The 14,392-nt window shown below is 35.5% G+C and overlaps 1 protein-coding gene and 1 non-coding gene across 5 annotated transcripts in view; both read left to right on the top strand.

Annotated features, from left to right (window-relative positions):
* The window catches only part of LOC138696050 (sodium-dependent noradrenaline transporter-like), a 138,714-nt gene that overhangs the window by 113,774 nt on the left and 10,548 nt on the right, over window positions 1–14,392 (top strand). For 3 of the 4 annotated variants that reach the window (XM_069820555.1, XM_069820551.1, XM_069820552.1), the window contains 2 exons: window positions 1,289–1,401; window positions 9,749–9,877. In XM_069820555.1, the coding sequence (XP_069676656.1) occupies window positions 1,289–1,401; window positions 9,749–9,877 (242 nt within the window). The remainder of the gene's footprint in view (window positions 1–1,288; window positions 1,402–9,748; window positions 9,878–14,392) is intronic. The other variant, XM_069820553.1, reaches the window with a different exon arrangement.
* On the top strand, window positions 10,326–10,398 carry TRNAN-AUU (transfer RNA asparagine (anticodon AUU)). Its single transcript has one exon. It is a non-coding gene; the product is annotated as a tRNA-Asn (tRNA).

The following is a 14,392-nucleotide window of genomic DNA, read 5'->3' as shown; positions in this document are numbered from 1 at the left end:
TAATTGTAAATAATATTCAAATAAATTCAATTTGTCATCCCGTTTTTCAATTCTAAATCAATTTCCAGGTTATATCAAGACTAATCTTCATTAGATTATATCAAGGTCAATGACATTCGTGCCTCGGAAAAAATCAATACTTTCGCGTCTGTGCACATCTCACAATTCAGGTCAGTTCCGCTCCTCACTTACATAACCATAACATGAATACTTATGAATAATTTCAAGTTAGAAATATGGTCGAGCATAAAAAGTCGTATGAAACTTGCCTACAATGGTAATTAAGACGCTCATATGAAAATTATGAAACTCGCTTGCGCTCGTTTCATAAACAAACATACTCGCGTCTTAATTACTACCATTATAGGCTCGTTGCATAATGTACTATTATAGCATTTCTTGCTTGTATGACACGATTTTCCACGTCTTTAAAGCATGTACCAGATTGGTGGAGAACCGATCCCAAATATTTAAATTGATCCACTGACCTCACTATGCCATTATAGAATTTCAAATTCCTGCCATCCCCACCATTTACTAGATATTCTGTCTTTGTAAAATTTACTATAAGGCCTGCCGAGTTATAACAATCAATTAGTTTTCTCATCATAAATTTAATATCATCTCGATCTTGTGCAATGATTGCCTGATCATCGGCGAAGAGTAATGAATGAATATATCGATCTTCCACTCTAATTCCCATATTTCGACAAGAATCATTCCAATGTGCTAAAACTGTGTCCAAATAGATCTTAAATAAAGATGGAGACATCCCACATCCTTGTCTCAGTTCTTATGCGCTTAAGCAAATAATTTCCCGGCTGCCTTCATCACAACAGAGGACTGATCGATGAGCTCATCAGTTGTTTTCAAGACGATGCAGAGGTCTAGTGAGTAGCCTATATCTATATGAAGAGTCCACTGCAAGAATGATGGATGTCATTAGGAATAAATTTCTCAGGAGAAGCAATTGAAAGTTTGAAATGCTTAGCGCTCAAAGCTTAACTGTGATTTTCCAATCATTACTGGACAATGACTATCAGTATTAATGCCATATAACTCTATGTCTTAAGCTATGCAGTGACAGTCTTGGTTCATTTTCGAGAAGAAAGTGACATCCATCATTCTTGCAGTGGACTCTTCATATATTAGTGCTATAATTATTAAATTAATTGAAATTTGGAATAATTGTAATTTGTTTATATGTAACTTGACTTCTTTTCCATAATATGCATGATCTGTGGACATGATGATGACGATAACAATAGCAATAATAAATTAATTGCAGGTCCTGGCAGTGTGTTCATCCTCTATTCATTGGCACTTACAGAACTTCCATTCCTGCAGGGTTGGGCAGTTGTCACCTATGCTGCTGCAACCGTCACAGCAATATTTACTATGGTAATAATTCACTTTATTGGTATCCTAAACTTTACCAGAGGTTCTACTGACTCTCATAGACCTCGGATTTTTAGGCACTTGAAAACCAACTTTTAGGCACTTAAAATAGAGCCTGAATGTAACAAAATAGGCACTAAAAATATAGGTTTAGACACCTAAAAATATAATTTCAAGTAGCTAAAAATACTATTTTATGCAGCTAAAATGTGATTTCTATCCACACAAACTACACTAACTATAAAATGCAATTGATTAGTGAGTATTAAGCATTGCGCTATATAGTGACAAAAATATTGAAGAAATATTGTGGTTAGAAACTTTATTTTTGTTAAGGAGAGGCAGAGGTGAATATTTCAAAATCCACAAATTTATCCGATTTGTTTGAAATTGATCATGGATACTAAGTATGTTATTAGTAATGGACATACCAAGTTTCAACTTTCTAAGTACAATAGTTCTGTAAATATTAATAATTTTATGAAACTTTATATCGTTTGATATAAAATGCACCATGCACCATATTGTAAGAAATTTTCAATATTTCTTTTTATTTATATGTTTGATATAAAATGCTCCATGCACCATATTGTAAGAAATTTTCAATATTTCTTTTTATTTATATGTTCAGAGAAGGTATATATAAATAATGATAAGTATTGGTTTATTATGGGAATAATATAGTAATACAGTTATCTTGGTTTTAATTTCATACTTTTAAGGGCACAAAATCAAAAACTAACATCGGAATATGAAAATAAAGATAATAAAAATGGAAAAAACCATATTTTCATTTTTTCTTCAGTTTTGTTCGAAAATTTCACCTCTGCCTCCCCATAAGTCTTATATTATGAATACCGGTACGTAATTTTTAATGAATTCATTGGCCTTATTGCTCTAAGGCTGCTAATATATAAGTAGTCATATTACAATTAAATTAGTTAATTTACCAATGAATTTACAATTGAGCCGTTCAGAGCAGAAGTGGTATAAGTCAAGAATTGTTAATGAGGGTTAAAGTAAACATTCCGTAAAATACAGCGCAAAGTAGCAATTAATATTCCATTTATTTAAACTATTATTAGTCAGTGGATAGCAAGAAGGAAATATTAATTGCCACTTTGCGCTGTATTTTACAGAATTTTTACTTTAAACCTCATTACCCAATTTTGACTTACACCACTTTTGCTCTGAACGGCTCAATTAACACATTCATACCGGTAATTGACATTGCAATACATAATGTTTTTTTTCTAATTTTCTATTGTGAAACTTAGCCTTTTCTTAGACAGAACCATTTTATAACCGAAAAAAATTCTTTCCAATGATACTGAAGCAATGGATGCATATTAAATCTAGCAATATTTGCCATGCCCATTTCTTTAGGGAGAACTACATCCTCCCAATTCATCACATTCCTACTGTCTGTTCAAGCACTCAACAAAACCAGACACCTTCCAGGAATTTCTTCATTCCTAAAATAAACTATTACAGGGTATTTGAATCAAACCTACCCCATGACAAAATAATAATAATAATAATAATAATAATAATAATAATAATAATAGTAATAATAATAATAATAATAATAATAGTAATAATAATAATAGTAATAATAATAGTAATAATAGTAATAGTAATAATAATAGTAATAATAACATTTATTTGTCAGAAACCAGTGTACAAGGCCTGGATATGACATCATCAGGTTTGATAATAGGGTCATTCAATATCAAATCAACAAGGCACTCAACCCGACCGACTCAGATTTCTTTCAAAATTTGAGGGTTTGTTTGAACTGCCGCGCTAACTAAAACTCCCGAGTTTCATATGTCCTGTGCTTTTCGTTTTCTGTCAGTGGCGTTTCAAACATGAAGAAAAATCACATTTTTGTAAGCACGCCGCTTCAATTAAAATTATATATCTCAACAACGTCTCCAGATAAATTTACAAAAATTGGGTGATACATTCTTAATATGTGATAGTTTTTATTACTTATATTGTTTTCTGCATGTATTCAATTACACTAAAAAAACATGGTGAAACAATTTTCATATATTCATATTTAAAAATGCGGGGGTTCTATTTTAATGAAAAAAATATATAGTACGCCTCAATTAGTGATATAATGACTGATAAGTTTCAACTTGGAATCTTCATAGGTTATAAAGATAAAAATTATTATGTCACAGCAAGCGTAAGCTAACCGTATAAGTCGCGATAATTATCAGTGGCGTAGCGTCAATGTAAGCTAAAAAGCTTAGCTTCCCCAGTTAATAATAATTTCATAATAAACCTGCAGTTTATGAAGAAAATTATTTATCAATTTTAATAGAATTTATATTTACGCATTAAATATTGTGATGCGGCAGCTCAGGATGATTTGTGATGCAGCAGTAAACAAGAAGCCTGCACACACCAGCTTCCAAGCAGACCGGTTTCTTCTGTGTAATCCACCCAGCAGATTTTCCATCCCTTCCTAAGCTACCCTAGTCGCAAGTCTCGCAAAGAAGCTAGCTTTAACATTTAAAATAAGTAGTTTCCGCGTTATCCCTTTTCGTCTAGTTATGTTCAGTTGAAGTGTTAGTGTGCATTGTGGCCAATATAATAAATAATGAGCGAAATAACAGTTCCTGACACCAATTTACTTGAATTTTTTTAGGACAATTGTATTATCAAAACTGACTTACGAACAAAAGTGTGACTTAAAAAACAAATGACCGACTCCCTTGCTATCAATGAAGGACACAACCAAAAGACAGACGCATACTTACGTAATGATACTAATACTGTGATTTCTCTAAGTATGACAGGGAGTGAGCTAATGTTATACGTACACTTGTCTATTTGTTAGAGATATGTGTAAACCGTGAAATCATATTTTATTACGTATCATTTGAGATCATGCCTTATTGGTGTTACTTACGATGTTCCAACCAATCTTCGACTGCTGACTTGAAATTGACTACTATTTATTTTAAGACTGTATTTTTGTAATACGTTTTCTCATATTGCATGAAAGACAACTTGAGTTAGCTTCCCCTACTCAAAATTTCATGCTACGCCACTGATAATTATGTCCCACACATTCGTTGTATTTAATTATATTTTATCATATTCTTGAATGTCGCTATGTAATTTAACATGTAGTACATAATTCGAATTTTTAAAATTATTACCTGAAATAAATTATTGTCACATTGATTTTGTTAAACCTGAAGTTCTGTAAGAAATGCTTATCTTTCATTGCTGAGATGAAATAGCCTGATCATCTTTCCAGACAGGATGCTGCGTTGTTTCAACTGCATTTTAAAACTGCTTAGCAAGTATAATACCCATCCTAAACAGCAGGACTATATGAAACTTGTGTTCCAGGCACTGCGGTGGATTTTGCAAATCGAAGAGCAAGCATTTTTTCCTCTTCAGTATAGCCTTTTTTAGTCACATAAATGGTATTAATGTTTGGGAGATGATGCCTTGTCCAGTCGTACAATTCCCTAGGTGTAATTATTTGTTTATTGGATGGTCTCTGCAAACTAGCACAAGCCGCAAACCTTTTAAGTGTCCCACCTACAACACAGGGGCGTATTTTGCGGGCTACCGGGGCTACCAGCGGTAGCCCAAGGAAATTACAAAAGAAAAAGTTTATAATATAACATAATGTAATAATTTTGTATTATTAGTTTTACCATAGTAATTAAAATTAAAGTAATTGTTAGATATATTTTGTGTAATAATAGGGTCAGCGGTAGCCCAAACCCTTTAACCAGTATACGCCACTGCTACAACATCGCATGCTCTTTTGCCATGCGATATGCAAAAATAATGCAATTCTGTTGGAAATCCAAAATCTTCTTCATGTAATGTGAGGTTCAGGAAATTTTTTTCTATTTTTATACTGAGCAGAGAATCCATCGGAGAAATACATAATTTTTGTGGTGAATTACAGATGTTTGTTTTAATGACTCCATTAGATATTTTTGAAACAGATGTACAGCTGTAGTGTCATATTTCGGGCAGTGTGAAATTATTACCAGATTTTTAATAGAGACTGTATCGGATGACGATTCGTTATGATATATTACGAAAGTATGAATGGTTGTCTGCACATTATACCTGTGATATGACTGAATTTCATCTTGGATTACGAAATAATAGTTTTCAGCGAAGTCGCATAACACAACAAGCAGGCATGGCTGTAGAAATGATTTCATATCACGTAGAAACTTACTTTGTTCAGATGATATAAATGAGTGAGTCAGTAAATCACCAAGTTTCTCCAAGAGACAGTCGAAAAATTTGTCTGTGGGTTTCATTATAGTCTCAAGCGTTGATCTGTCAGTCGTCATCCACTGCTTGTAGGTCACTGATTCACTGCAGTTTTATTCGAAACATTTCTCTAAACACTCTCTTATTTTGAATGGTTCAGGACATTCTGTACATTTCCTGAACAAGCAATTTATATGAGGAGGATTGCACACCATAGTAGCCAAGAAATGTTAAGTTGGAAAGTATAAAGAAAAATTTTCTTGAAATTCACGTAGACCTCAAACTTTAATAAATTGCTTCCGGCATAAGTTTTACATTCTAATAGGACACAAACACAGACAGTATAGTCCACTAACTCCAGCTAGAATACAATTTCTTGGCCAGGGTTAGAATTTTTAAACACTGCATATAATTAATTTCTGCTCATGTGATTTACTCCCTGATTCTTTAATCACAACAAATATTTCTTACCAGGCATCATTCTGCTTATCTCGTCAGAACAACAGAATTCTTTAACTTTACCGGCAACAGCCGCGAGCAAGGGTTTTCCAGGTTTCGGATTTGGTGAACACAAAATTCCCTTTCCCTTTGCCAGGACTTTGGCTTTCCGAATTATGTATTCGAAAGCTGAAAGAAACTCTTTTTTATATTATTTACGCTGCAGCTTTTAGGTAGTAGTGTTAAAATGGTGATTTTCTCACTTTTACCTGAATTTTGAAAATTTTCCTGCAACTGAGACAAAATTTCAGAATCGGAAAAGTCCTGGTTCCTTGGCATCTTTATATCGAAGACTTTGTCTTTTACAATATTTTCAAATTTCTGTCTCTTATATTTCTCTTGTTGTAGCCTTTCTTGTTTAATAAGGAACACACCTTGGTCAAAAAGACTTGTACTTAATGAACTTACATTTGCTGTAGAGTCGACGTATTCTTCATTACTAGAGTCATTATGAGGATTCTGCGTAATAGCATCATATTATATTTTTATTTCTTTGCGACACATAGCGCACACCTTTTGTTCCTGTTTTAAATCAGGAAATACATTAAGCATCCATGATATAACACTTCTTAAATTTTTCCTCTAATTACAGTGCCCTGATTTCTCGAAGGGATTGCAGCAAACAGGCCTATAACTTAAAACGCAACTCCATTACATCGCACAAAACTACCACATACTACGAAAACTAACGACACTGCACTTGAAACAGATTGCACGTTTTGTATAAATTGAAGACTGTATAAACTGCCACTCATGACAGCCTGACAGATCGATGACGCAGTTTATCAGACAAGTAGGAACTCGTGCACATGCAGTGTTGGTGTAAGACGGGGTTAAGTGCTACAAACCAATACATTGATATATTTTTTTACTGATATTCCTGAAATGATTCCAAAATGAAACTTGCACCAAGGGGAGAATACTCTTACCTCTATAACATACATTTTTCGCGAAATAATTTATGTCCCGCATTTATAGATATTTAATGTTAAAATGTGTTTCACGTGACTATTCAATAAAGAATTCATTACTTTGATGCAAACCTATTTTTATTGAAACGTATGATCCCTTAGCTTTAAAATAAGCCCAAGTTTAAGATTCTACCTCAATTAGAAGAGAAGTTATGAATTATTTTTGTTGACATAGTATGCGACATTTTTACATTTTTTCTCATATTGACAGAATTGCTGTAGGGATATCGTGCATTAATGATGGCTAAAATTTTACATAATTACTTAACTTAAGGTTCTTTACCATCCTATCAAATTTAATGAAAATCTGAGGTGGTCGGGTTGAAAAGTCCACTTTTTTGTGTTGATTTGACATGGAATGCCCCAATATACACACGCACACTTACACTCACATATACACAAACAAATAAACTTAGCACAAATAAATATAGACAAATGAATAAATAATTATAAGCGAATAAACATACATAGGCAATTAAACAAACACTGAAAAATAAACAAAACAAACACTCAGAATTAAACAAAACAACAAAACGAACACTGAGAAATAAACAGATAAGGACAAAAAGAATAATTAAAATACAAAGAGAAAAATTAAAATACGAGGAGTGTTCTTAAAGTAAGTTCCAAAAGGGTGTAGTAAGTAAACGGGAAGATATTTACAAACCATTTTTGTTGCATTGTATTCCCCACACTTCAATTACTTCTCAATATAATCTCCATCATTATTGAGACATTTATCGAGCTGTGGCACAAGTCTTTCTATCCCCTCATTGTAGAATTCGCCACCTGCGATGCGAGCCAACACAACTCCATCGGTAAGCATCCCACATCTCTTGTTCTGAATTGCGCGACAGAGCTTCTTCAAGGTCTGACAACAGGTTTCTCTATTAATGGTTTCACCCCAAGGCAAGAATTCGATGAGTAGGATTCCTTTTCTGTCCCATAAATGATCTTGCGTGTTGACATGGTTTGTTTGAATTTCTTTTACCTTGGCGATGCAGTGTGCCTCCATTCCATGGACTGCTGCTTCGATTCAGGTGTCATGTGAGACACCCAAGTCTCGTCACCTGTCACGATATGGTCAAGAAACTCATTGCCTTGCTCACTGTAACGTGTGAGAAAGCTCAATGCACTGGAAGCTCGTTTGGTTTTGTGTTCCTCGGTGAGCATCTTGGGTACCCATCGTGAGCACAATTTTCGATATCGTAATCGATCTGGCACAATTTTGTAGAGAACACTCCGCGACATTTGTGGAAAATTCAAGGAAATCGAAGAAATTGTGAATCTCCTGTCCTCATGAATTTTTTCATCGACAGCACGCACCAAATCGTCATTGATCAAAGTTGGCTGACCGGTACGCTGCTCGTCATGCACAGAGACGCGGCCCTCGTTGAACTTCCTAACCCATCTCCTGACCATTCCATCACTAATGGCATCATCACCATACACCTCACAAAGTTGATGATGAATGTCAGATGTTTCTCGCATTCAAGAAATGGATAACAGACCGCATTTCACAGTTGGCGGGGTGCTCGATCACTTTAAACATTTCAACTGATCACAACTAACCACACACGCGAACTGAAGCTCTGAAACTGCATGCACAGCTTGCCTGAGGACTGAAGAAGATAACACGCATGAGCAAAATAATGATTGCAGCGATGCGACAGCTATAATTGAAAGTGAAACTTACTTTAAGAACACGTCTCATATAAAGAAAGGGTTACATTTCTAAAATACAATATTTACATCACACTCCATGAATTCATTCACTGAATAGAAAGGTTTGTTCAGCAACCATCTATATATGCAGGACCTAAACCTATTTATTGGTATCTTTCTCGCCTCCAATGGTAGCTTATTAAACATATTTATGCCATTAAAAAAACAAGTATTTGAGCTCACGCTCAATCTGCACCTTGTGTAATCTAATTTATCTTTATTTCGAGTATTAAAGGAATGTATATCTGATCTAGTCTGATAAAGATCTGTGTTGGATCTAAGGAAGATCAAGGTTCTGTAAATGAATAGATTGTAAACTGACATTACCTTTAACTCTGGAAATAGTGGCCTACATGATTCCTTAGTATTTTATTGAATATTACCCTCAGTGTTCTTTTTTATAGTAATAAGATGCTATTGACTCCTGTTGCACTTCCCCATATATTATGTGAATTCCATAGTTAATGTGAGATTCAAACAGTGCGAAATACACCTGTCTGAGAGTTTCTGTTCAGACCAATGGCCTTAACTTCCTAAAAACAAAAATTACCCTTGACAATTTAGTACCAGTACATATACAGTACTTTCTATGTGTTTGTGCAATTTAGGAAAAATTTACATCGGTGAACTTAATATGGTTTGGAACGGACCTCTTCAAATGCAAATTAGGATAGGAAAACAAGTGCAAGGAATATGATATAAAAAGCGAATAAATAGCAGCTGATGTAAAGTTACAAAATTTGAAGTTAATTTTTCTAACTGATTTTATGTCAGCTTCTTTTCAATCTATTTTTTAGAACACCACTGATGATCAATGATTGAGATGCTACGATAGCCATTTTTTTATAGTTCTGACCATTTATGGACTCACTGTCATTTTGTTGCAGTCTGTTGTGCTGGAGATAGTGCTGTCAATGCTGTGTAGAAGCTTCAAATTTTTCCGGAAGAATAGGCCTTTGGCCAGTGCAACAATCACTGGAGTTCTTTTCGTATTGAGTCTGCCTGGTACAAGTAAGGTTAGATATTCTTTCATTCAATTTTCCTCACATCAAGAAAACACAGCTTACAATAATTGATAGAAATGTGACTTAAATTAACAGTTCCATATTTGTCTTATCCTGTAGAAATTTCGAGGAAAATTTGGAATCATGTAACACTGAATTTACATTTTGCTTTGTTTCTTTTGTGACACCTTTCCACTAAACTAAATAAAATTTACTTATAAAAGAACGATGTCACATTATTGAAGGAAACCATCAAATTATATCATTTATCAGTGATTTTCACAAAAATTTATACCTGAAATCTTGATTTGCATAATACACGTCACTGTTCGTTAACAGAAAACCACAATTTAAGTCACACGGAGTTAGTGTGCACTCGAAGATGGTTGCTTGACAGTTGTCAGCCCACTTTGAGGCCTGTGGATATAGAGGGAAAAATTGGATCGGTGTCGGGTAGAGTTCCCGGGTAGCTCAGTTGGTAGAGCGTTGGTACATTAAATCAAAGGTCCTGGGTTCGATGCCCGGCCCCGGAACAATTTTTCACTCGAAATTATTCAAGAAAAGGTCTTTTTCCCTACAGATTCTTATGTAATACACAGGGTGATACAGGACATCTGCACAAACTGTGAGGGATAATAGGTCTCGTATGGAAGACTATTTTTTGTCAGACAACCCATTTTCTCTGACATATCATTTAGGAGGTATGCATCCCTGTTTAAAACACATCACTACATACATTGGTTTGAGTGGCAATGTTTATACTGTTCAACCGAGTCACGCCCCCTTTTCCTCGCCCCTACCATACTCATAATTATGTCTGTTTAAATTAAGCTCACAAGACAAATTTTGAAGCTAGCAATGCTGTGACTTATTTGTTATGATCACATCAACCCCTACCTGTCAATGTGCCCCATGCCTGCTACGTCTTTTGTAGTTGTCAGTGTTGGGTGGACAACAGCTTCATGCACACCACCTCTAGAAAGTGCAGGGAGTGAAACCAGATGACTTTGTAGTGGTATCAGCAAAGTATCCCTGAACCTGCATTTCCCGCCCACATCTTGTTTACCAGTGAGGCTTGCTTCACTCGAAACTAATATTTCAACAGCATAAACAGCCACATCTAGGAGGATGGAAATACACATGCTGTGTTTATTAGGGTTCCCCAGCAGCGTTTGTGTGAACATCTAGGAAGTTTACCTTCTGGTTCTTCAGAAGACAATGACAGTGGCATATACTTTCTTGTTATTATTTTCCGTTTTTCATAATCCGGTTTCTTTTATTCTGTTGGAATGATGTTGTTTAGTTCTTTTCTGGACTTATTATTCGGAAGATATCTAATTAATTCGGTTTCTTTTATCCAGTCAGGGAAGTGAGGCGGTATGCGACGGTATTGAATACTGCCACTGGTTTGTATGGCCAGAAAAAATACCATTAGTGAAAAATGACCTACCGTCACTGAAAAAATGTGATCATAAATATTTCTTCACAGCAAAGAGTACTATCTGTTTGCTTCGTAAATCTAAACCACAGCCTTCTGGAGTGTATTTAGACATGCTTAGGCCTGTTTGATAAGCTCAAACCCTGGAATGTTTACAACGGTAGTATTTCAAGTACAGAAGGTTGTGGTCTGTAGCTTGTGATGGCCATTTTTGCCAATTTAGTGACAGTTATTTTTTGTTGCACTTTTTATTAATAATTAAGGCACTTTGAAGCTTTAACATTATTTTAAATTATAAGTCTCAAAGGACATTGTAAAATGATCTAGTAAATAGCTGAAGTAAATTGAAATTATTTTATTAAGAAATTTAATATGTTGCATAAGCTTCAAAGATTGGCGTTACTGACTGCTTGAAACAATTTTTTGTAAAGGCTACATCATGTATTATCACCATTTAATTCGAGAAAAATTCGTTCCGGCACTGGGAATCGAACCAGGGACCTCTCAGCTCTGCACGCTGAGTGCTCTTTCCAACTGAGCTATGCAGGGACACGATCCACGGTGCCGGCCGAACTCCTCTCTCGAATTAAATGGTGTTAATACACATTGGCTACTTCATAGTAGTCGTGTAATATTCAATGAGGTTGGCGAGACCTCATATAATGAATATGTGATGTACATCATTTATGTCTGTGTTGTAAGGGAGGGGGTATGCCATTTTTTAAATCGAGGTATGCCAGAGAAAAATCTTGGGGTAGCATACCGCCTCTGGTTTTTTCCCCACTTCCCTCACTGCTTTTATCCTGTTGGAATGGTATTGTTATTTAGTTCTTTTCTTGACTTATTATTCAGAAGATATCTAATTAATTACTCTATGGCTTGAATAGCCAATGAAGGGTGAAGGCCAACCAGCCAGCTGCTGGTCTCACCTCACTTCCATATATCTCAGCAGAGATGAACGATCAACCAACCAGAATGGAGATATCATGTGGTCAGTACGATCCCCTCAGCTGGTTTTCGAAACCGGATTTGTTTACCTAAAGTAGCTTCCGAAATAAATCACAATGCTGTATGGGCACCAGTCCCATACACTGGCAGAAATTTCATGAGAAAATCCCTTCTCCTTAAAGATTCGAACCAGCGCACATTCCATAACACGAGTCCTAGGCACACTTTAACTTATTTAAAAACAGTTCCAATTTCAGAATGTTATAACATAAGAGTTTAAATTATTTTCGATTTCGTTTTAATGTTGGTCTGATTATTCCCAGTGGACAATGGATGTACTCTGGGGAGAGGGGTCTGAAAGAAACATTGGTTGCATCAATTCAAGTCAATCCAACCTAAACCACAACAAGGCTAAATTACTCAACTCGACCTTCTCCAACCCCAACGTAAATCATCTCAACCCAACCAAGCCTAACCTGACTTAATGCACATGGATCCGAATTAATGCAGCTTAACTGAAGCCAAGCTAAGCCATACTAATCCAACCCAATCCAAATTAAACCCGTCACACCACATTAAATCAAACCAAAGTAAACCCATCCAACCTCACACCACACTGAACCAAACCAACTCGACCCAACCTAACCTCAGTCACACACTACCGAACCAATGGAAACCAACTCGATCCATTGTAACCCAAGCCCAGGGTTGCCATAAACTTTGGAACTAAAACCGGGACATATAATTAAAACACCCACCCATTGTGCAAATATTGATTTTTATTGGAATTAAAATAACTTTGCAAAGAAATTAATATAACTTGCTTCTTTTTTTCATAATCATACCATTCATATTTCTCAGATTTGTTTACAGCCTGCATTGATGGATAGATATCTTTGTAAATACATGTAAAATTCAGAACATGTCATGTTCAAATTGTAGTGGCACTGCAATATGCTTTCTATAGTGTATATGCTTAACCGATTTCTTTCGTCAGTCCATTGTGCTGCCATCAGTAAAAATTTTCGTTCAAGATTTGCATTGTGAGCAGGCGCAGCGAAAATATACGGTACTAACAGATTTCTAATAATTCTTAATATTGTTCTGTATGGTTTACAGTCTCAAAAAATGTAAGCCACTTGTCTTGAACTTTTCTGCTTTCCCATTTATGAACACCCAAGTTTGTAGGTACTCGTAAAGTTTTTTCAAGCAAACAAACTGATAATATACCGTACTTCAGATTCTGAAAGCAGCTCTTTTTTCTTGTCTTTAGGTAAGTCAATGTCTCTTCTATATCACTATATCACTTTGTCTATTTAAAGTTTTCAACAAGTTCGGTTAAATCACATAATAGATATAATGTAGTTATCTTAAAATACAAGGAAGCCGTAAACCAACTCAAAAATGGGAACATCTGATTGTCCCGAACGAATTTGTCGGGACACCAGGACAGTGGACACAAAAGCGATGAGTCCCGGAAAACCGGGACATATGGCAACCCTGTCCAAGCCAACAGTACTCACTCCATTCTAGACGAAACTTATTCAATATAGCTTACCCCAGTCCTCATCCAAAGCAAAATAAAATCAGACCAACCAACCCAACCTATACTAGACGGCAGTTCAGAAGGCGGGTGGCTACTATATGCGCCGTAGCATTTCTGGCATGTGACGTCACAAGCTTGTACAGTAGAACCAATTGGATTCAGTGTATAACAAGTGCTTCCCTAGTTCGTTTGTTCACGTGTGAGTGTTTCAGTACATTGAATAAGTAAAACTAACATTTACTGTGTGTGTGTAAGATAAATAAATGGAAGAAGAGACTGTAAAAAAACAAGTATTGCACAGGCAGGTGCGAAAAATATTGTCTAAGGTGTATAATTATTTTAAAAACGTTGACAAGCAGAACGCTGCCGGCCATCTTGATGTTAGCTGCAACATTGCCAGCGTGCAAGAAATGACTGCAGAAGCATATGGTGTGGGATTGAGAACCGTGCAAAGAATATTGTTAGTGAAGGAAAGAGGGTCTGTTTGGTGCCATGCTTACAGTAATCAATGGCTAAGTTCGTTATTGTCTTTTGATAATTTAAATTCTCTCCTGCGCTATTTGCATCGCACATGCTCGTGAAGTATGATGTGGCA

The sequence above is a fragment of the Periplaneta americana genome, chromosome 3 (assembly GCF_040183065.1).
Source record: "Periplaneta americana isolate PAMFEO1 chromosome 3, P.americana_PAMFEO1_priV1, whole genome shotgun sequence".
Taxonomy (NCBI): Eukaryota; Metazoa; Arthropoda; class Insecta; order Blattodea; family Blattidae; genus Periplaneta; species Periplaneta americana.
The sequence above is the reverse complement of the archived record's forward strand: the minus strand, read 5'-3'. Positions and strand labels throughout refer to the sequence as shown.